Here is a 19,810-nt window from a genome sequence, read left to right on the forward strand (position 1 = left end):
TTTTTTTATGTGGAAGAAATGGCATTTTTTTTAGAACACTGAGTAATTAAGTGAGATGTTTTTATTCTCACTTTGACTCTGTATTTTGATTTATTTATTTTTTGTTAATAAAGTTAAAAATTTTTGTTGCAATTTTTTCATTGTTAAATGCAGAGTTAGAAAGGGATGCTGATGAAGAGCAGATAAAGGTTGCTTACAGGCGCTTGGCGAAATTCTATCATCCAGATGGTTTGTTCCTTCCTTTAGACCTATTCACTTTACAAATGTAAATTTTCGTGTCAATCCTTTATGAAAGGCAAATGAGGAAATCAAAATGTAGGTGGGTTAGGTATCTACTTGATATTTTGCATCTGTTCTGCGACTCTCTACTAATCTAGTCGTTGTTTTTCTTTTTTAAAGTATATGATGGTAGAGGGACCCTTGAAGAAGGAGAAACAGCTGAAGCTAGATTCATTAAGATTCAAGCAGCTTACGAGTTGCTGATAGATGAGGAAAAACGAAGGCAATATGATATGGATAATCGAGTCAATCCTATGAAGGTAACACTCTTACGTAAATGTTAATTTTTTTTTCAGTTATTAGATAGCTTATAATTAAGAATTTGTGCATGTAAATTTTCCAATTTACAAGTTTAAGAGAATTTGATTCTGTTAGAGTTCAAAGGAATGTACATTTCCTTGTTACATACTAAATGAAGTTCTGCCAACCCTCTCGTCCTCCAGTCCTTTTTCTCCTTAAGAGGGAAAAATATAAGTGTTCTCTAAAGGGCTCCACTTCACCCTTTAGGGCTTAAATTATGTGGGAGTTTTGCTAATTGTGCATAAAGTATAAAACCGTGAATTTCTGGCTGTGCTAAAGTATGTAGGGGTTTCTTTGATTATTCAAGTCTCTTCTTCTGGCCAGTAATTATTTACTTTTCAACTTCACCCTTTGGTTAATGGCATTTTCATGTTTCTTTGTTGCTAGGCATCCCAAGCATGGATGGAATGGCTTATAAAAAAGAGAAAAGCTTTTGATCAGCGGGGTGACATGGCAATTGCAGCTTGGGCTGAGCAGCAGCAGCTTCAGTTAAATCTTCGTGCACGCCGTCTTTCTCGTTCAAAGGTATTAAGTAATATGAATATTATCAAGTGGTTTGCAATCAAGAGCTCCCTAATTATCTTCCCACCATTTGGCTCTATTAGTTATTGCCTTTTTAATTATAAAATTTTATACCTAGTGTAAATCATGTTCTTTCTGGTTTCTTCTGTCAGCTGTCGTCTATTATTATAAATTTTTGGAGTTATTTATTTCTAGCGGACAGTATCTATCTGAACCCTAATATCTATCATCCCATACATATTTCCCCTCTTAAGATTCTGAAGGATCATGAATGCCTTAGCTCCTAGAGGTTAAGGTGTTTCTAGATAAGTGTTAATTTGAACTGTAATACCCATTATCTCATTACTATTTCACGTGCCTCAAAATTACTACACTTATTGCCATTGTTGTTACTATTACCTTAAATTATTTCCATGGTTATTGTTGTTACAATTCCGAATGCAGTCAAGTTCTTCTCATCATATTAGTTTTTCCCAAAACAAATGAAGCTATCTAGTCCTTGTTATCTCTGCATTTCTCTACAAATACATCAGAAATTTGTGTTTTGATGAAATTTCAGATTGACCCTGATGAAGAAAGAAAAATTTTGGCTAAAGAGCAAAAGGCATCCAGGGAGTATTTTACCAATACTTTGAAGCGGCATACACTTGTGTTAAAGAAAAGGGACTTGATGAGAAAGAAATCAGAGGATGAAAAGAAAAGGGTCATCAGTCAGCTTTTAGCTGCGGAGGGCCTTGAGCTTGATACAGATGACGATGAAACAAAGTAGGTGACGCTGCAGATACTTATTCACCACTTTCTATTGTACAATACATTTCAGAAACATTCTTAATATCTTATACGTATTTATTGTACCAAAAAAAAAAAAAAAAACTGTACATAGCAATTGCTTCCAAATTAATAAAGAAATTGGCTTTTATTTTCAGATTTGTGAGGGTAAGATTGTCAAATTTTGTTTGTGCATAGGGGTAGAAGTTGGCCGTTGGTGGTTGAATAAATTTGTCCTCTGATAGTGTTTTCGTCTCCTCATGTCGAAATTACAGTTATGGAAAATGATAGAGTTATCGAAAATTAAACACTGAATTCATGCATCGAATGACGGGGTAAAATCTTGACTGTCGATTAATATTAACTTATTATGAATCAACGGTCATGATTGTACCACATCATTCGGTGCACATCCTTCGGTAATTGTAGCATTACTCTTATGGGGTATTTGAATCATATAATGTTTTTTTATCTTAGTAATAAGATTACCAGAAAAAAAGATTACATTGTAGATTACTGGGTTTAAATTATTATTGTATTTGGTTCAATTGGGATGTATTAATAATTAATGTGTTTGATTGATAGTAATAATAGATGTTCTGAAATACCTTTTATTAAAATGCTCTTTAGATGATTACTAGATATAAATAATTAAGGGTTTGTTTGTTTTATTATTTGAAACCTTATTCTTTATCCTATTCCAGGATACTTATTTGTTTAATTATTACTTTTTTGTTTAATTATTTTGGGAAATATTATTCTATTTTTTTAATTACTTTTAGACCTCTTAAGTTTATTAACTTAATTAAACACCCCTAAAAAAGAAAAGTTTAAAAATTAACAAAAACAACCCCATCCACCCATAGTTGCCAAATTCCGTCAACCACCGTCGGCGGTGGCCGGAATCTGTCACAACAACCTAAAAACAACCGAAAATGGTCATTATTCATCGATCTGACCATTACAAAGAAATGGCCGTTATTAACGGTTAACGACGGTCAACTCTTTGGCCATATCTGACAGCCAGATTTGGCATTTTTCGGCCGTTGACGACCAAATCTGGCCTTAGATCTGGCCTTTTCTGGCCAGATCTATAGTAGGTCTGGCCGAAAAAGGCCAGATCGGTGAATAAACGGCCAGATTTGACCACTCTGAGTCGTAACGGCAGATTCTGGCGGTGGTAGCCGGAATCTAACACTATGGTGGTGGGGGTGTTTTGTCATTTTACAAATTGGGTGTTTTGTAATTATTAACCAAGCCAAGGATATTTTCGTCTGCATAATATACTGTTTAGGGGCAAGATTGGACATAAATTATGATTACCTGGTAACGTTTTAATAACAGCCCCCCATGAGGTACAAATATTCCTGGCAATTTACCCCCCTTTGAGCACTGTTATCTTTTTTTCCCGTAATTTTTTTTTTTACAAATATGCCAAACACGGTAATCTGCTAAATTAAACTAATATTACCTTTGTTAAAAAATTTAAACCCAATCCAAAGGGGCCTTACAGTTATACCCTTCACAACATCTAGTACTTGATGGCCTGGATTGCCGCACGAAGAATTACAGGGCTGGTTGATTAAAGCAATGTTACCCTTAAAAAAAAAATTGAATATAAGGTGATGTGACAAAAAAAATAAATAGATAAGTAAATATAATGAGTTTGATTTTTTGTTTCACTCTTTTATTTATTTTTTGTTATCTCACTTTGTATATAAATCTTTGTAAGTATAATATTATTGGGTTGATTATATTTTTTAGAATAAAAATAGTTTGACAAACAATTTCTCTTACAAAGGTTGATGTGGTAATTCGTATTTGGTCAGAAAAAACCCATTGTGGACAGATGAGACTCATTGCAAACTGGTCAATTATGAGCTAACACGTCGTATTTGTAAGAAAAAATTAGTGAAAAGTGTTTGATAGTGTAGTACTAGTGCATTTCTCGGCGAAGACAAATAAACAATACAATTAACTTAATTAAGCTTTGACAATTCGCATTCCCCTTTTCTAAAGATCAAAACCAAACTAGAGAACTGGATTTTACACACGTGCGCAGAGAAAGGGAAGCCCATATTCTGTTGCTTAAATTTACTAAGCGTATTGATATTGATGGTCACCTGCAAGCTAAAACTGAGTGTAGCGCAAAGACTTTATTGCAAGCTAAAACTGAGTGTAGTGCAAAGACATTATTGGCTGCAAGCTAAAACTAAAGTTGAAAAGAATGGATAACCATTTTAATTAAAAACTAACCTTTCTTTCAGTATTACAATGTTTTCCTTGGATCCCTTCGTAGAAACTATTATTAGATCAACAAGGAAATCAAGGTGACTGACAAAAGTTACAAGTTTATTTGTTATACAACATTTTCTTCAGAATGCGAAGAAAATAAAAACAATTTTTGGCTTAACTTTGTTAAGCCAAATAAAGAAAAGCTGATACAACACAGGAACAATCCTTGAGAAAACAAGGCTCGAGATAATGGAAAAACTAAAAGATCCTAAAATTAGGTATTATTTCATTTGACAATTAGTGTTGTATGTCATGTATCTCTGTTGTTTGCTATGCATTAGAATCCTTGATGAAAGCTGAATGTCTGTCCACAAGGAGTTTGACCAACGGATTTTCTACATCAGAACCAGCCTCTGTCTTGTCTCTCTGAACTGAAATCTTTTCACTATCTGTGACAACTACGACCACCTCTTTGCGAGTCAAGAGCTCATTTGCTACAACTGCATTCATCTTGTACTTTCTCAGAGCCATATCAGCCTTATCTAGAAGAATCTTTGTATCTGTCTCAAGCTGTGTAAAGCAGAGAAAAGATTATCAAATTTTAATGGTAAAGAGGTCCTTGGTTTAAGGTCTAGTAAACTACAAAATAACCGCATTGTGTCTCTATAACCATATTTCAATTATATTAATTTAATTGGGCAGCATTCTAATGTCAAAGTACAACTACATTGTAAAAAAGAGAGGAAAGTTTACATAGGTCTTCCACTACTTTTGAAACATCATACATAAAGAAAACCTGTATTTATTCCGTATCGCAAGTCCTCACCAATTCATGATACTAATTTATTCAAATCTTCTGTTAAGCTATTTCCTTGACCAACCTACATAAATGCCCTCCATGACCAAGCCATAACTTTTTGGGTTATCTTGTTGAATCATTTATAGGTCTAACTCTTGTGGGACATACAACATATTTTAATTCAAGAACTCTTTGGACAAAAATCTAGTCTCCAGAGGTGCATATTCTCTAACCTTAAATGATATGCAGAAGGCCATGGGAGCCCATTCTGTCCTCAACACTGATAGCATTTTTGGCACTTGCACAAGCCGCATGTCGAGGGGACCAGAGCCAGACTGAATCTTGTGTTCTGCCTGCAAAATTAATCTAGCTTTCAGTATGCAATTAAGAGGTGGATAATTTCAAATTTTCAATAAATTAAAAATTCAGTACTCAGAAAATAATTTGTGGGCAAATTTCACCTTTATGTTTCTTATGGATATATAAATAACTCCTCCAATGCATACTTTCTATCCGCCAATATGCTAATCTAAACTCATTTGTGCCATATATTGTGCCTAGTAAATGAGAATACAAAAATGCAAAAATATACACAATTTTGACCAGCAGTGGAACTCTCTACAGGAAACTACAAATCTATTTTTCATGGCTATTAAAAGCAGCTTGAAAATTGAAACCAAGAACAGTTCTTAGTATGCTTATTAAACCATTACCATGCTTTTCCAGGGAACATAAAAGTCCGACACTGCAGCAGCGAGATAGAACATTGCCAGTGGCCCAAGACTCCTTAGTGATACTGCAACCATCTGCAACATCTGCTCATAGTATAGGACCAGCTATTCAATAAATAGGAGAAAGCTTCTTCCAGGAATTGCAATTTTAAAAACTTTTTATTGCAATCACATAATGATGACTAAGTGTTCAAAAAAGAATACTAGTCAGCATAACAAAGCAATAGTCAAACCACAAAAATGTGCAGGCAAGCAAAGAAAATAGTAAAACGTAGCAAGATTGGTGCAGGACTACTTCATTTAGGCACATATAAGCAAAACTGGTCAAGAGAAAGAGAATAACAAATAAGCAAGACTGGTAACTCCTAGGTGATTCAGATGAAAGATGCATAATACTAAGGCAAGGTCAGTGGCCTCATTTAGTTTAGCTAAAATACAGTGAGACTTCCCAGGAGGCATATTATGCGGTCTATCATTATCATCATCACAAAGCCAAAGACTATGAAGACATAAAAGAACAGATCTCCATTATGGAAAAAATTAAACCACAAACTTACAAAAATCAGGAGGAAAGTTTGCATTACCATCATTAATCATAAAGAAGGGATAAAAAATTAAAGTTTGACTGAAGTGAACCTGAAGATACTCAAATATAGTTGTAAAGGGAAGTTTTAACAGAAAACCGCCTGCTACTGCCTGCAATAACATAAGAGCCCAAAGTAGCCCATCATTAAATTGTGTTGCAGATTAATATATCAAACAAGTAAAATCAAAGATGAAGATAATTCCAAAAACACTACAAATTAGCAAAAATATTAATGGCCCATACAGCATGATGATCCCTAATAGCCCTCTTCACTGCTTCAGAATAAGGTTGGCGAACTGAAATATTAGACATAACTGAATCATCTTAGTGGTGAAACAGGAAACATCATTTCATATAAAATCCAGAGAGACCCTATCAAGTAATATAACACCCACAACAAAAAAATTCTAGCACCAGCACATAACACACCATTATCACCTAAAGAATCGTCTATAACTTAGCCAAGGCGACTAGAGTATACAACTTGATAATAATTCAAAATGCTACAAACCTTGAATATTCAATTCATCAGTCGCCTCAAAACATTCAAGCAACGGATCATCAGGAAGGGACCTGCAATACGGCTGGCTCGTTCCCCTGCATAAATTTAAACAAAAATTCAAATTCCCCACATCATCCTCGTTACAACAATGAATAAGTAATTATAATTGAAGCTAACAAACTCTAACCTTCGATACAAAAAGATAATCGCGTATCCCGCCTTCAAAAAATACCTACAAACCATGATTGGGGATTTTAATATTAGAGGAATTTCCATAGAGTTCTCCTTAGTTTTGTAATTCGTCAAAAATGAAAATTTAATTTCAAAATTAAAAAGGATTTACTCAGTAGATGCGGCTCCTCTATGGCCGGAACTAAAATTATCAATGTAACGAACACAACGCTGCTCCAATGGCACCGTGGTACCGCCAGATGTCACACACACCACTCGTTTCGTTCCTTTACAGTTAAGTTCGACAAATTCGTTTAATTTCTCCATGATACTGTCGCGCTCTTTCAGAGGCGGAGCCGACTCGTAAAACGAGTCGATTTCTGATCCCAGCGATGAATTCATCTTCTAACTGCCTACAATGATGCAAAAATATTAATTAGTGAACAGAAACGTTAACGGCTGTAAACGAGAACGAATTTAGATTTAGAACTGACCTGGTGCCGAGTAGCGGATTGGCTAGGCTTCAATTCAACGCTAATGAATGGGCGAAAATCTGTAGACTTAGATTTCCTTTTTTATAGCTTGGGTACTTTCGTTGGAGATATTTTAATAGCCGTCAATTCCCGCCACCAAGATATAATTGCAGGTTGCAACCCGACTAATCCCACCGTACGCTCTCGCTTTTACTTTTTAAACACCGTATTACTGTTCTTTTTCTGTAAAATGAGAGTAACTCGGTTGAAAAACGAAATTGTTTTCAGTGTTTTCTATAATCTCTCGGAGGGCAGGAATGGATGAAAAACATGTGAAATTGTTTAGTACAAGAATTCCACCATATCCATTCCATGTGAATTGTTATATTTATTAAATAAATGAAAATTTAGCAACAGCTGTGAGTAATAATTGCAGAGATCAATAATGGCGGCATTGATATTAATATAATTGTTCACAAGTCATTTTCTTAAGAAACCTAATCCTATCACCCGACTACTACCCAACTATATAGACTTCTGTTTTAGTTGATAATAGCTTTAACATTGCATTGCATATTAAAGTTCCTTAATAATTTGGTGAAGCTATTATATCTAGAGCCAACAAAATCAGTTGAAATCCCATCCAAATCCTGCATATAGAATCAAGATGAGCATAACAATCATGGGGTTGAACTTTGAAACCTTCAAACTTTAAAAGTCAAAATGATATGTAAATATGACAATTATGCATCACCAATTCTAACTTCATTCAATCATAATTCATAAAACATAAGTTCACCGATAACAAAAAAAAATTATTTTTTGGAAAGAGTTGAACCCGACGTGAATCGAACACGCAACCTTCTGATCTGGAGTCAGACGCGCTACCATTGCGCCACGGATCCGCTTGAGGTTATGCAAGTATGTGTATATACATACATATATAAGATTTTTTTTAACAAATTGATATTAAATAAATGGAATAACGATATTGATGAGAAAATCTTCGTATATTTCTTTTGAACCGTCTATATATATATACACGATGTTTTAAAGATTTATTTTACAAATTAACGTCCCACTAAATAAATGTAGGAACGAATAGATGAGTTTAACGTTTTTGTAAAATCTTCCTATACTTCTTCTGTACCGTCTATCATTATTGTATAAATATAAGTATACAACATAAACAAAATTTTCCCGCCAATTCTAACTGCCACTTTCGGAGTCTGTTACACCTGAATACAACAACTGTCAACAGCTATAAAACCCAAAGAAGACGAGCAGCGTCTCTCACAAGCAATGCCAACAATGGGAGACACTCCCGCCGCCAAATTCCAAAGCCACCTCGAAATCAAGACGCTACGGCCACCCTCACCTCCAACTCGTCCCTTCTCCTTATCAAAAAACCAAGACCGAGAACACCAAAAAACTCCTTTCTTCAAGTCTCGAGCCGGTATAAGAAAAAGCGACACGTGGATCATCTCCGTCTTCGTCATCCTCCATGTCGTGGCCTTCATTGCCACCATGGTTGCCAATGATTGCTGGAGAAACTCTCACGGTGACTGCGCACTCAAAGCGCTCGGAAGGCTGTCGTTTCAGCCACTCCCTGAGAATCCTTTACTCGGTCCCTCTGCTTCTGCGTCAGTAATTTTTTTCTCTGTTTATGCGAGTTTTATTTTGTGTGAAATGGGAACCTTGTCGTGATATGTTCGGTTAAAATTTAGGTTTCTTGTGATTTGGCTTCTGTAACAACAGAATATGAGAGGTGGTGTCTTGATTCTCTTAGTTCTTGCGTCGAAGGTACACCAAATGTTTGCATTAGGTTTTCTGAGACCGCTAATCTTGTTGTGGTTTTGCTTAGTTACGATGCCAATAATTGAATTATTTTTGTTGAATTTATATTTAATTAAATAATAGTTGGTAAGCAACTTAAACAATACTGCTGGCTTAGTTAACCATTTAGCTCTAGATTCCTGGATATTTAGGGTTTTTAGAAATCTTTTTGTTATTATCCTTGGTGATTCCTCAAAGTTGTTTTTAGATTATGGATCCCTTCTTGTTGCGAGGAATTTTATGGGATAGAAAAGTAAATTCTTGATTTGTGCATTGAACCTGTTTATTTCCAATCATTCATCAGTTTTCTTTTAGTTCTGCAGCCCAATATCGGAAAATTTTGACTTAGGCGGAATTTTATTTTATTTTTTATGCGAATGTATACTGGAATTGACTTGCTGATGCTTTCTGCCATTATACATACATAATGCTTCATCTATCTTCCGGGTGAAGAACACTGTTGCGCTAGAAGCTTTTGAGATTTCATAGTCCAATGCTTTAGTTTGAATCTCTAGTGTTTGTCAAGCACGCTGAAAATGAAGTGGTATAATGTATTATCATCATTGATAAAATTAATATGTTCTCACAGGTTTGATGAAATGGGAGCTCTCCGCCAGAATTTTCTGGAAGAGAATCACCATGCTTGGCGTCTGTTCACATGCACTGGGTTGCATGCTGGGCTCATTCATCTAATCATCAACCTCGGCAGCGTCATCTTTGTAGGAATTCACTTAGAGCAAGTGTTTGGACCGCGTAACTACTTTGCCATCTTATTAGCTATCATCTTAGCTAAGAATTATAGCATGATATTATAGGTTTACAAATAGATTTTGAATGCTATTAATGGGTAATTTACCTTCTTTTATTTTTTTCTGGTTCTGTTGCACAGTGAGGACAGGTATCATCTATATACTCTCTGCTTTTGTTGGAAGCTTGGCCGCCGCACTATTCATCACAAATAGCCCAGCAGTCGGTTCCTCTGGCGCATTATTTGGTTTGCTTGGAGCTATGCTTTCTGGGGTCCTACGGGACTGGAATGTTTACACTCATAAGGTCCTTCACCTTCTCTTTCACCACCACCACCAAAATCATGTATTCTTCATTAATCTTACTAATCGGTGCATTGATCCCTCCTTTGCTTGATTTCAGTTGGCGGCGATATCATTTCTTTTCTTTGTCTCCACAATCAATTTTGCTGTCGGTTTGCTACCTTATGTAAATAATTTTTCAAGCATTGGTGGTCTTATATCAGGATTTCTACTTGGTTTCGTGCTTCTGTTCACCCCTGAGGTTAAGCCATTGGTTCACAACAAGGCAGGCCTCTACGAGTATAGTACCAAAAGTTCTATCAAATCAAAGCTGAAGCTAGACAGGCCAATCATAAGGGGTGTCTGTCTTATTCTTTTTGTTTTTGTGTGAGTTCTCCTTTCAATTCGGTGATAAGCTCTTTCCTGCTGTTGGTCCATATCTTTTTCTGCAAGAATTGTAAGAACTAAGAAGAGCTTTTGTTTGCATGCAGGCTTCTTGGATCTCTTGGAGCAGTACTTGGAGGAATAAATGTAAACCAATATTGCAAATGGTGCAAATATATTGACTGCATTCCTTCTAAAAGGTGGAGTTGCAATGACATAACAGCTAATTGCGAGGTACAGTTTCGATTTTAGCGCATCAAATTATATGATATTCAAAGTTGACGCTAAAGGCAAACTGACTATATTTGGAAGGGAAAAGGAAATAAGCTCATGCACGAAACTGCCCTGTATTATGAATTTGACCCCATAAACATATGTCCTCGGACAAAAAGCCATTTCCAAGAATAAGTGTGAATTATAGAGCAAATATAGGAAAAAAATTTCATTACTCTTATCAGCTTAAGAGTATATACTGGACTGTGAACATAAAAAAATGTCTTCTTGAAAATAAGTTACTGCATCACATTGTCAACTGAATCCCTTCCTTTTACTGACTATATAACTTGTAGTAAACTACTTTCATATGTCATAAATGCTCTATTCATATAAACTTCTTTTATAATGTGTGTAGATGGCTGCATTTGATACTATCTTTGCATCAAAGAGGATTGTATTTATTTTTAATTGATACTGTCTGCGCCAACTATAGCTTTTCACATAGTAAGAAATAATGTATTAGAAGATCGTCAAGAATAGACCTTCTTATATAACTAATAAGCTCTTAATGCCATGAAACTGCATGCATGCTAATAGTAGTCAAATGAAAATTGCAGACTATGGTGAGCAACTCACAGATGACATTGACTTGTATGGGCAATGGCAACTTCAGGGTTTTCCCATATACCAACATTTCACAAGCAAGGATGAAGGACTTGTGCACTCTGCTATGCTGACAGAAAAACATTTTAATTTGTAATGAATCATGGAAACTGAAGATACTTGAATATCATGTACTCTGTTGATAGCCATTCGGTTGAAAGCTTTTAGGATTTTTTTTCTTTTTTTACTTTACCATTGGTCCATATCTTTTTTGAAATATAAAAGGAGTACTGTTTGAAGTAGAAAGAAAAGGCTTTATGAAGCTTTCTGATAGCATAAAGAGTATTGAGATAGAATGAGCCATACTATGGCGTCACTATTGAAAATTCTTTTTGGATGTTTTCACTTTTCACCATGATCTTTCCCTTTTAACTTTTACTAGTAAAAGATGGGGTTTTACGGTGGGGACTGGCTGCGGAGACTGCAATAATTTGTTGTACTGATGTATGATACATGTTTGTAGCATAATGATTTTGGCACTTCAAAACAGTATAATGGAATGCCTCTGAAGAACACTGTGAAGTGAGGGCAAGAGTGTGATGATGGTCTTTGTGTTGTGTTGTGTGCCCCCGAACTCATTTTGTGTCTTCGAATCTCTAATGTAGCCGGAGACCACCATCTAGTTAATAACTTAATATAGTGTTATGGACAGGCGTTGCAGGGCCTACAATTTTTTAAGGGTGAGAAGGCTTCGAACTTCGAAGCAAATGATGATTCTTCTTACTAATGCTTTTAAAAATGGAAAATGTTACTCTCACAATTTCTTCTCATAAACTTCTTTTCACAATCCTGACATGACAGCTTATAATTGATCAATTCGTAACGGGTTTCATTTGGGTCCTACCTAATAAATTGCAACTACCAAATTGTTGAATTATTATTGATATTTTAAAAAGATTTTGAGAACCGTTATTATTTTTTATTGCATTTGACCAATTATTCCTAAACTTTAGCAAGGAGTTAGTAAACTGTTGGAGTTAGCATTATCCTTGACTTCTTCATAACATTCATAAGTCTTATATTTCTCTTATCACAACCTTATTATAAGGTTATAATAAAAAGAGTATTATCCTTGACTTCTTCATGAGCCTTATCTTTCTCCTATCTTTACTCAATCACAACATTATTGTAACGTCATAATAGAAGAGTTATTTGCTCTTTACAATGAGATAAGTTATCAGTTTTTCCCTATGCACTTCCTCTCTGGGTTAATTAAAATTTCTCACCATTTTGTGTACTTGAAATTATTTCAAAAGAACCTGTTAAATCCTGGGGGATTTTTGCATTCTTAAAATATTTATTGTGACGAAATCATCCTTAAGGATAGTGTATATAACACGTCTCAGGTTTTCTAATTTCTCCTTGTTTTCTGAATTATTTTACAATAATCTTAAGGATTATGGAGTCTACTCTCGGCAACAATTCTCCGGCTACTGTCGCCAACAATTCTTCTGCCACTGCTATTGACAATCCTATAGCTATAGCCTCTGGCAACACCTCCTCCGCTGCTGGCCTTCATGGAGTGTCCCATTTAGTTGCCTCTACTGTTCTAGTAGTCGCCGCTATCTCATATGCCAAACCTTTTCCTGATATCTCCAAAATTGAAATGTTTGGAAGACAAAATTTTAAAAGACGGCAAGAACGCATTCTTTCGATCCTTGACATGTTCGGTGAAGTTGCTGCTCTCACAAATCCTAAACCTGGATCATCCACTGATCCAAAACAATTGGAAATATAGACTCATGCTAACAAGGTATGTAGGCATACTATCATTGGCACCTTATCTAATGACTTGTTTGATATCTATTGCCCCTATAAAGAAGCCAAGGATATATGAGATTCAATGAAACTAAAGTACACTGCTGAGATTGTTGGGAAGAAAAAATTTGTTATTGACAACTTCTATAGGTGGGAGATGACAGATGACAAGGATATCAAGATGCAAATCAATGAATACCACAAACTTCTGGAAGATCTCAAAGCTGAAAACATCAATTTGCAAGATAAGTTTATTGTAGGATTATTGATTGAAAAGCTACCAAAATCTTGAAAGGATTACAAGCAACAACTCAAATATAAGCACAAGCAATCGTCACTTGTAGATTTGACCACCCACATCATAATTAAGGACACCAATAGAAAGGAACTCAAAGCTGCAGAATCAATAGAGATAGCTTCAAAAGCACACTTGGTGCAAGATAAATTTCACAAGCAAAATAAGAGGTACGATAACAAAAACCTGATTACAAGCGTAAGCTACTAACGCCACCTTCAAAAAGAAGGGAAATTGTTTTGTTTGTGGAAAACTAGGTCATCATGCACCTCAATGTAGAAAGAGAATGAGAAATGACAATCCTCCTAAGCCAAAGGCAAATTTCGTTAAAGGACATGATGATATAATTGTAGCAGTCATTTCTCAAGCTTATCTTGTGGCCAATGTGAAAGAATGGGTGGTAGACTCTAGTGCTACTAGGCATATTTGTGCAAACAAAGATGTTTTTACCTCCTACACTCCTGTAGGGGATGAAGAATAACATGTATATCTTGGTGATTCTCAAACTGCTAATGTTCTTGGCAAAGGTAAAATTCTTCTCAAGCTCACATCTGGCAAGACTTTGGCCCTCAATGAAGTGCTTCTCATGCTTAATATTAGAGCAAATTTAATTTCAGTGGCTCTATTAGGAAAGGTTGGGGTTAAGGTGTCATTCGAATCTGATAAATTTGTAATGACAAAGAATAATGTTTTTGTGGGCAAAGGTTATTGTAACCAAAGACTTTTTGTACTCAATGTTTCTGAAATTATGAATGGAAATGCATCTTCTTTTACTTGATTGATTCTATTGATATGTGGCATGCTAGATTAGGACATGTTAGTATTTCTTATATTAAGAAAATGCAATATCTTGGTTTAATTTATGGTATTAGTAATACATGCTTGAATAAATGTGAGGTATGTGTTGAATCTAAATTAGCTAAGAAATCTTGCCATTCATACAAAGAGAAACTGAATTGCTTAGTTTAATCCATAATAGTGAGAAAAGAGAAAGCAGAGTGAGAGAAGAGAAAGGAGTACCCAGAGAGAGACACAAAATATTAAGCTTGTATCTTGGAAGATACTGTTCATATTACAAACCAACTGATTTATACACATTTACATAACTAATTCAGGAAGCTTCCTGATCAATTTACAAAACATGGTGGGCAAGCACAGTAGTGAGAGAGTGACAGCACAGCAATATAGGACCACAAGAATCTTAGTTTGTTAGAGACCTGGCGGATGGAGACACATGTCACCAGTGTTGTCTCCCTGGTGTGTTGCCATCTGTCCATTGTCCATCTTCTTCACATTCCCCCTCAAACTAAGGTCTTTGTGTAGGACCTTAAGTTTGTTTCTCATCCATTTGAAGTGATTCTTAGGACTTGGCTTTGTGAATATGTCTGCTACCTGTTCTTTTGATGGAATGTAGCTGACTTCGACGTCTCCATTTCTCTTATAAAATGAATGTCCACGTCAATGTGTTTGGTTTTCCCGTGTACGATAGGATTCAAAGTGAGGGTTACGGCACTAACGTTATCAAACCAGATTCTTAGTGTTGAAGAAATCCATATTTTCAGTTCTGAGAGCAGAGAAGCTAGCCAAGCTATTTTGGGTCCAGCTTGAGCAAGAGCTCTGTACTCACTTTCAGTGCTTGATCTGGACACCCCTCTCTGTTTCCTTGAGCTCTATGCTACTGCATTTCCATTTAACATAATACAGTAGCCTCCTGTAGACTTCCTGTCCTCAGTGTCACAAGCCCAATCTACATCAGAGTAGGCTTGGATTTCACACTTTCCCCCTGGGTTGTAAAGAAGGCCATACTCCGAAGTTCCTTTAAATACCTTAGGACCCTTTTAACTGCCTGTCAATGATCTTCAGAATGATGTTGCATAAATTGACTCAACTTGTTCACACTGTATGCAATGTCAGGTCTTGTAATTGTTGCATACTGCAGAGACCCTATTACGCTCCTATATAAGGACAAGACTGCATACTTTTTAAATTAAATCATGTTTTCTTTCCTCAAAATTTGATATGAAGGACATGAGTGAAGCAAGTGTGATTTTGGGTGTTAAAATCATAAGGAAGGGTCATAGTATAATGTTATCGCAAGAACATTATGTTGAGAAACTTCTTAAGAAGTTTAGACATTTCAATGTCTTACTAGTGACTACCTCTTATGATGATAACACTCAATTAAAGAAAAATATAGGCGATCCTGTTGCTCAATTTGGGTATGCATAGATTATTGAGAGTTTGTTGCATTTGATGAACTTTTTCTACCTGACATAGCATATGTTGTGTGTAGATTGAGTAGGTATACACATAATCCCAATCATGATCATTGGGTTACATTGGTCAGCTTAATGAAATATTTGAGAGGTACCATGAACTATGGTATTCTATATAATGGATTTTCTACTGTATTAGAAGGATAGAGTGATACTAACTGGATTTCAGATTCAGATAAGATAAAATCCACTAGTAGTTGGGTATTGACCCCTAGTGGTGGTGCAGTTACTTGGAAATCAACCAAACAAACTATTATTACTAAGTGCACAATAAAGTCATAGGTTATTGCTTTGGAATTGGTTGGTAATGAGGCTGAGTGGTTGAAAAACTTCTTAGCAAATATTATGTTGGGCACAAAACCAACACCTTTTCTGTCTATGCATTGTGATTGCCAAGCGGGAATAGCCATTTCAAAGAATAAAACCTTCAATGGTAAGAACATACACATTCGTTTGAGACTTAATGTGGTTAAGTAGTTGCTAAAAGATGGAATTATAATAATTGATTATGTGAAGTCAGAAGTGAATTTGGCCGATCCTCTAACTAAGCATTTGGGAAGAAAACTAATAAATAAAACATCGAGGGGAATGAGACTTGAGCCAACTTGAGAAATTAAGAGTGATGGTAACCCAACCTTTGTGATTGGAGATCCCATGAATAAGGTTCGTATGGGTAATAACAAGTCACTAGTTAATTCTGCTAGCACTATTATTTTTGTCCCATTCTATGGTGTGAGAAGTTCTAGACTGTATTAAATGAGAGGATGAGCTAAAAGCTCTTAATGATTTTCATATCCCTTATGGGTGGTGTAAAATTGCAGTATATATTTGATGAAATCACCTATATGAGTGTGGAGTGGGGCCGCTCCTATGAGATTGTGGCATAATCTCTAGAGCACTCATGAACTACCAGGCGAGCACATGGTCTATAAACACAAAACAGTGTCAACTGTAAGAATTATGAGAGTGTAATGTAATTGATAGGATTTCAACTTACCGAAAAGGGTTTTGGTTCATATAAGCTAAAAACTTCACCAACAACTCTGTATATTAAGTCTTATTTGTCTAGGTTTGGTTCATAGTCCAAAAGACACTAGATTCGAAGCATCTACACTCATGTTTTAACCTAGAAAACTTTCTTCTTATTTTTATTTTCCCAAATCTTTTTGAAATATGTGGGGGATAGTTGAATTATTATGAATTATTATTGATATTTCAAAATCTAGGACCGTTATTATTTTTTATTGCATTTGACCAATTATTCCTAAACTTTAGCAAGGAGTTTTACTAACTGTTGGAGTTAGCATTATCCTTGACTTCTTCATAACATTCATAAGCCTTATCTTTCTCCTATCTTTCCTTAATTACAACGTTATTATAACGTTATAATAAAAAGAGTTTTATCCTTGACTTCTTCATGAGCCTTATCTTTCTCCTATCTTTACTCAATCATAACATTATTGTAAAGTTATAATAGAAGGGTTATTTACTCTTTACAATAAGATAAGTTATCAGTCTTTCCCTCTGTATTTCCTCTCTAGGTTAATTAAAATCTCTTACTGTTCTGTGTACCTGAAATTATTTCAGAAGAACCTGTTAAATCCTGGGAGAGTTTTGCATTCTTAAAATATTTATTGTGGCAAAATAATCTTTAAGGATAGTATTTATAACACGTCTCAGGTTTTCTAATTTTTCCTTGCTTTCTGAATTATTTTACAACACCAATTATAAGTTGCCACGTCAAGGTTGTGAGAGAAAGTTTCTAAGAAGAGGTTGTGGGTGTAGCATTAGTCAAAATGGAAAATAGTTCTTCCTAAAATCCTCCCTTTAATTTCTTACACAGGAAAACGACAATTTCCCATCCAAGGTTTGGCCAAACGATACGTTTCCACCCAAACAGTTTCAAAATGATAATTTTTCACCCATTGTTAAGATCTGTTAGTAAAATTCATTAACTAATATGATATAAACAGTGTAAAGACGAAAATACTCTTCTCTCCTCTTCTTATCTTTTCTTCTTTCTCCTTCGTCACCCCTCTTCTTTTTCTCTTTTCTTCTTCTTCACATTTCTTCTTTCTTCTCCTTCTCTTTATCCCCCCTTCCCTTCTCCAGGACTCTATATGTCAAAACTTTGGCTGTTCAATCTGGTCGCCTCTTGCCTAGATCACAACGGTCATGATCTGGTCGTCGCTTGCTCAGATCATGTTGGCATGATGTGGCCAAGCAGTGGCAGATTGTGGTCGCCCAATCTAGCCATCCACCAATTTTTTAATACATTTTTCTTATGATCTACTTTTTCATTTTTGAAGTAATAGATCCTATGAATTTTAAGTTGTGTTTTAACATTTTGGAGAATTTGAACATGGTTAAATCTTTAATTTAGTAAGTTGTTAGAGATTTGGTTGTGCAAAAAAAATTGAGATAAATTGTTGAATGTTTGGTGACAAAGATTTTTGTTTGCAAAAGGGTGATTGGGATGAAGTCTGATTGCTGCAAAAAAACTAGTGATTTGGAGCCGAAGGTGGAGGAGGAGGTGGCAGTGGCGATGGACGCTCGGGTAGTGGTGGATGAGGAGGCATTGGAGGTGGTTTAGGTAAAGGTGGAGGCATTAGAGCTGGGCGCGGTGTTGGTGGCAAGGCTAAAGGTCGTATTGGTGGTGGTGGTTCTGGCCCCAATGGAGGCTTTGGTGTTGGAGGAGGTATGGGTGGTGGTGTTGGAAGAGGGGGTGATGGTGGTGGGGGTGGAGGAAATGGAGTTGGAGGTGGAGGTGGGGGTGGATTAGATGGAGGATTTAGACATGAGGGTGCTTTGATGTTGGTGGGGGCGTAGGAGGTGGAGTTGTGGAGGAGTAGCTAAAGGCAGGGGTGGAGGAGGAATAGGTGGGGGTTCAAGCATATTTGAAATTGTTGAAGGTGTAGGAGGAGGTGTAGGTATAGGTAGTGGTGTTGGAATAGGATAAATAGATGGTATTGGTGGAGGCCATAGAGCTGGTGGTGGAGGTGGAATTGGGATAACCATTGGAGTGATTTACTATGTTGTTCTTCTTCCGTTAAAGTTAACAGACGAATCTTAATGATGGGTAGGAAAGTGTCCTTTTGAAACTCTTTAGGTGGGAAAGTGTCATTTGGTCAAACCTTGGGTGGAAAATTGTCCGTCTCCCTTTCTTACACCTCTAAATGTGATATAATAACATTACTCACATTTGCTAAGTGTAGACGTAAAAATCCACCTGTACAGAAGGGGGGTCTGATCCCGTGAGGTTAAGGCTACTAGCGATCTGCTGCACCTGCACACGTAGAGAAACACATGCGTGAAGTGAACAGGAAACACCGGGGTGGTGTTTGCCGTAGGCACTCCGACGCTCAAGTCAGCAAGGCTGAGAGAGGCTAATATAGTGAGGGCTAGGGAGTAGAGGTTACCGGAAGTCTAGTCGGGGACTGTGACTACGGCGGTGATGTGGAGCTCTCAAGTCAGAGCTTTCAGTGTGAAGGTGTAATGTCATCCGTCCCTTGTGAGAGGGCTGGCCTCTGTTTATATAGTGGTCGTCTGGTCTCCCAATCCTGGTAGAAGTAGGAGTCCTAGTATGACTCTGATGCAAACCCTAGAAGAATTAGGGTTGTGGTAAGCTGTCTTACCAGTGTCCGGATAGGAAGGTGATTCTGATTAGGAGAGTAACTCCGAGTAGGAAAGTGATCAGGAATAGGAAGGTGACCTTGAATGGGAGATTGATCAGGAGTAGGAAAGTATTCTGAGGGGGTTGTGGGCTCTGGATTCGCCCATGGACCTAGGAAATGGACTGGGATTAGGAGGCTCGTGCCCACGTGGTTTGGGCTGGCTAATATCGTGCACCGAGATCGGGCCCTACTATGGTTTTCTGGGTCAGGTAAGCAGGATTGGCCGGGCTCTTCTGCAGTGGCAAGCCCTTTGTCGGGGCTATGTGCAGCGAGCCGGACAATGTTTGGGCCTCTACCGGGGAATCCTCTTATAA

The 19,810-nt window shown here is 36.5% G+C and overlaps 4 protein-coding genes and 1 non-coding gene across 5 annotated transcripts; 3 read left to right on the top strand and 2 right to left on the bottom strand.

Annotated features, from left to right (window-relative positions):
• Nucleotides 1-95: 95 nt before the first annotated feature.
• On the top strand, nt 96-2,028 carry LOC116126075 (the record flags this gene model as incomplete). The annotated part of the gene is made up of 4 exons (XM_031411785.1): nt 96-228; nt 400-539; nt 967-1,104; nt 1,661-2,028. Coding segments are annotated over 4 exons (621 nt in total), but the record flags the coding sequence as incomplete, so codon positions are not given.
• A 2,062-nt stretch (nt 2,029-4,090) lies between these two features.
• Nucleotides 4,091-7,790, bottom strand: LOC116126091 (phosphopantothenate--cysteine ligase 2-like). The gene is made up of 9 exons (XM_031411802.1): nt 7,388-7,790; nt 7,066-7,306; nt 6,910-6,954; nt 6,732-6,817; nt 6,464-6,516; nt 6,271-6,330; nt 5,617-5,718; nt 5,137-5,256; nt 4,091-4,674 (listed from the first exon to the last, which is right to left on the bottom strand). The coding sequence occupies exons 2-9, from the start codon at nt 7,293-7,295 to the stop codon at nt 4,435-4,437; spliced, it is 936 nt and encodes a 311-aa protein (XP_031267662.1). The 5' UTR covers nt 7,296-7,306; nt 7,388-7,790; the 3' UTR covers nt 4,091-4,434.
• A 409-nt stretch (nt 7,791-8,199) lies between these two features.
• On the bottom strand, nt 8,200-8,271 carry TRNAW-CCA. The gene has a single exon. It is a non-coding gene; the product is annotated as a tRNA-Trp (tRNA).
• Nucleotides 8,272-8,585: 314 nt separating this feature from the next.
• LOC116125950 (RHOMBOID-like protein 8) lies at nt 8,586-11,715 on the top strand. Its single transcript, XM_031411660.1, has 6 exons — nt 8,586-9,009; nt 9,792-9,955; nt 10,092-10,255; nt 10,352-10,617; nt 10,722-10,848; nt 11,448-11,715. The coding sequence occupies exons 1-6, from the start codon at nt 8,669-8,671 to the stop codon at nt 11,565-11,567; spliced, it is 1,182 nt and encodes a 393-aa protein (XP_031267520.1). The 5' UTR covers nt 8,586-8,668; the 3' UTR covers nt 11,568-11,715.
• Nucleotides 11,716-13,832: 2,117 nt separating this feature from the next.
• On the top strand, nt 13,833-18,651 carry LOC116125994 (putative glycine-rich cell wall structural protein 1). Its single transcript, XM_031411698.1, has 3 exons — nt 13,833-13,974; nt 14,074-14,250; nt 18,416-18,651. The coding sequence occupies exons 1-3, from the start codon at nt 13,833-13,835 to the stop codon at nt 18,649-18,651; spliced, it is 555 nt and encodes a 184-aa protein (XP_031267558.1).
• The last annotated feature ends 1,159 nt before the right edge of the window (nt 18,652-19,810 follow it).

The sequence above is a fragment of the Pistacia vera genome, unplaced genomic scaffold (genome assembly GCF_008641045.1).
Source record: "Pistacia vera cultivar Batoury unplaced genomic scaffold, PisVer_v2 Contig174, whole genome shotgun sequence".
NCBI classification, from domain to species: domain Eukaryota; kingdom Viridiplantae; phylum Streptophyta; class Magnoliopsida; order Sapindales; family Anacardiaceae; genus Pistacia; species Pistacia vera.

What these genes read in the sequence shown, in the direction of transcription:
- LOC116125950 (XM_031411660.1), top strand. Translation starts at nt 8,669, where the DNA reads ATGCCAACAATGGGAGACACTCCCGCCGCCAAATTCCAAAGCCACCTC. An exon ending in AGAGCAAGTGTTTGGACCGC is followed by an intron (nt 9,956 to 10,091) that starts GTAACTACTTTG and finishes TCTGTTGCACAG; the next exon opens with TGAGGACAGGTATCATCTAT. An exon ending in ACATAACAGCTAATTGCGAG is followed by an intron (nt 10,849 to 11,447) that starts GTACAGTTTCGA and finishes TGAAAATTGCAG; the next exon opens with ACTATGGTGAGCAACTCACA.
- LOC116125994 (XM_031411698.1), top strand. Translation starts at nt 13,833, where the DNA reads ATGAGAAATGACAATCCTCCTAAGCCAAAGGCAAATTTCGTTAAAGGA. An exon ending in TAGTGCTACTAGGCATATTT is followed by an intron (nt 13,975 to 14,073) that starts GTGCAAACAAAG and finishes TTCTTGGCAAAG; the next exon opens with GTAAAATTCTTCTCAAGCTC. An exon ending in TAATGTTTTTGTGGGCAAAG is followed by an intron (nt 14,251 to 18,415) that starts GTTATTGTAACC and finishes GAGGTGGTTTAG; the next exon opens with GTAAAGGTGGAGGCATTAGA.
- LOC116126091 (XM_031411802.1), bottom strand. Translation starts at nt 7,295, where the DNA reads ATGAATTCATCGCTGGGATCAGAAATCGACTCGTTTTACGAGTCGGCT. An exon ending in ATTATCTTTTTGTATCGAAG is followed by an intron (nt 6,818 to 6,909) that starts GTTAGAGTTTGT and finishes AAATTTATGCAG; the next exon opens with GGGAACGAGCCAGCCGTATT. An exon ending in TGATGAATTGAATATTCAAG is followed by an intron (nt 6,517 to 6,731) that starts GTTTGTAGCATT and finishes CTAATATTTCAG; the next exon opens with TTCGCCAACCTTATTCTGAA.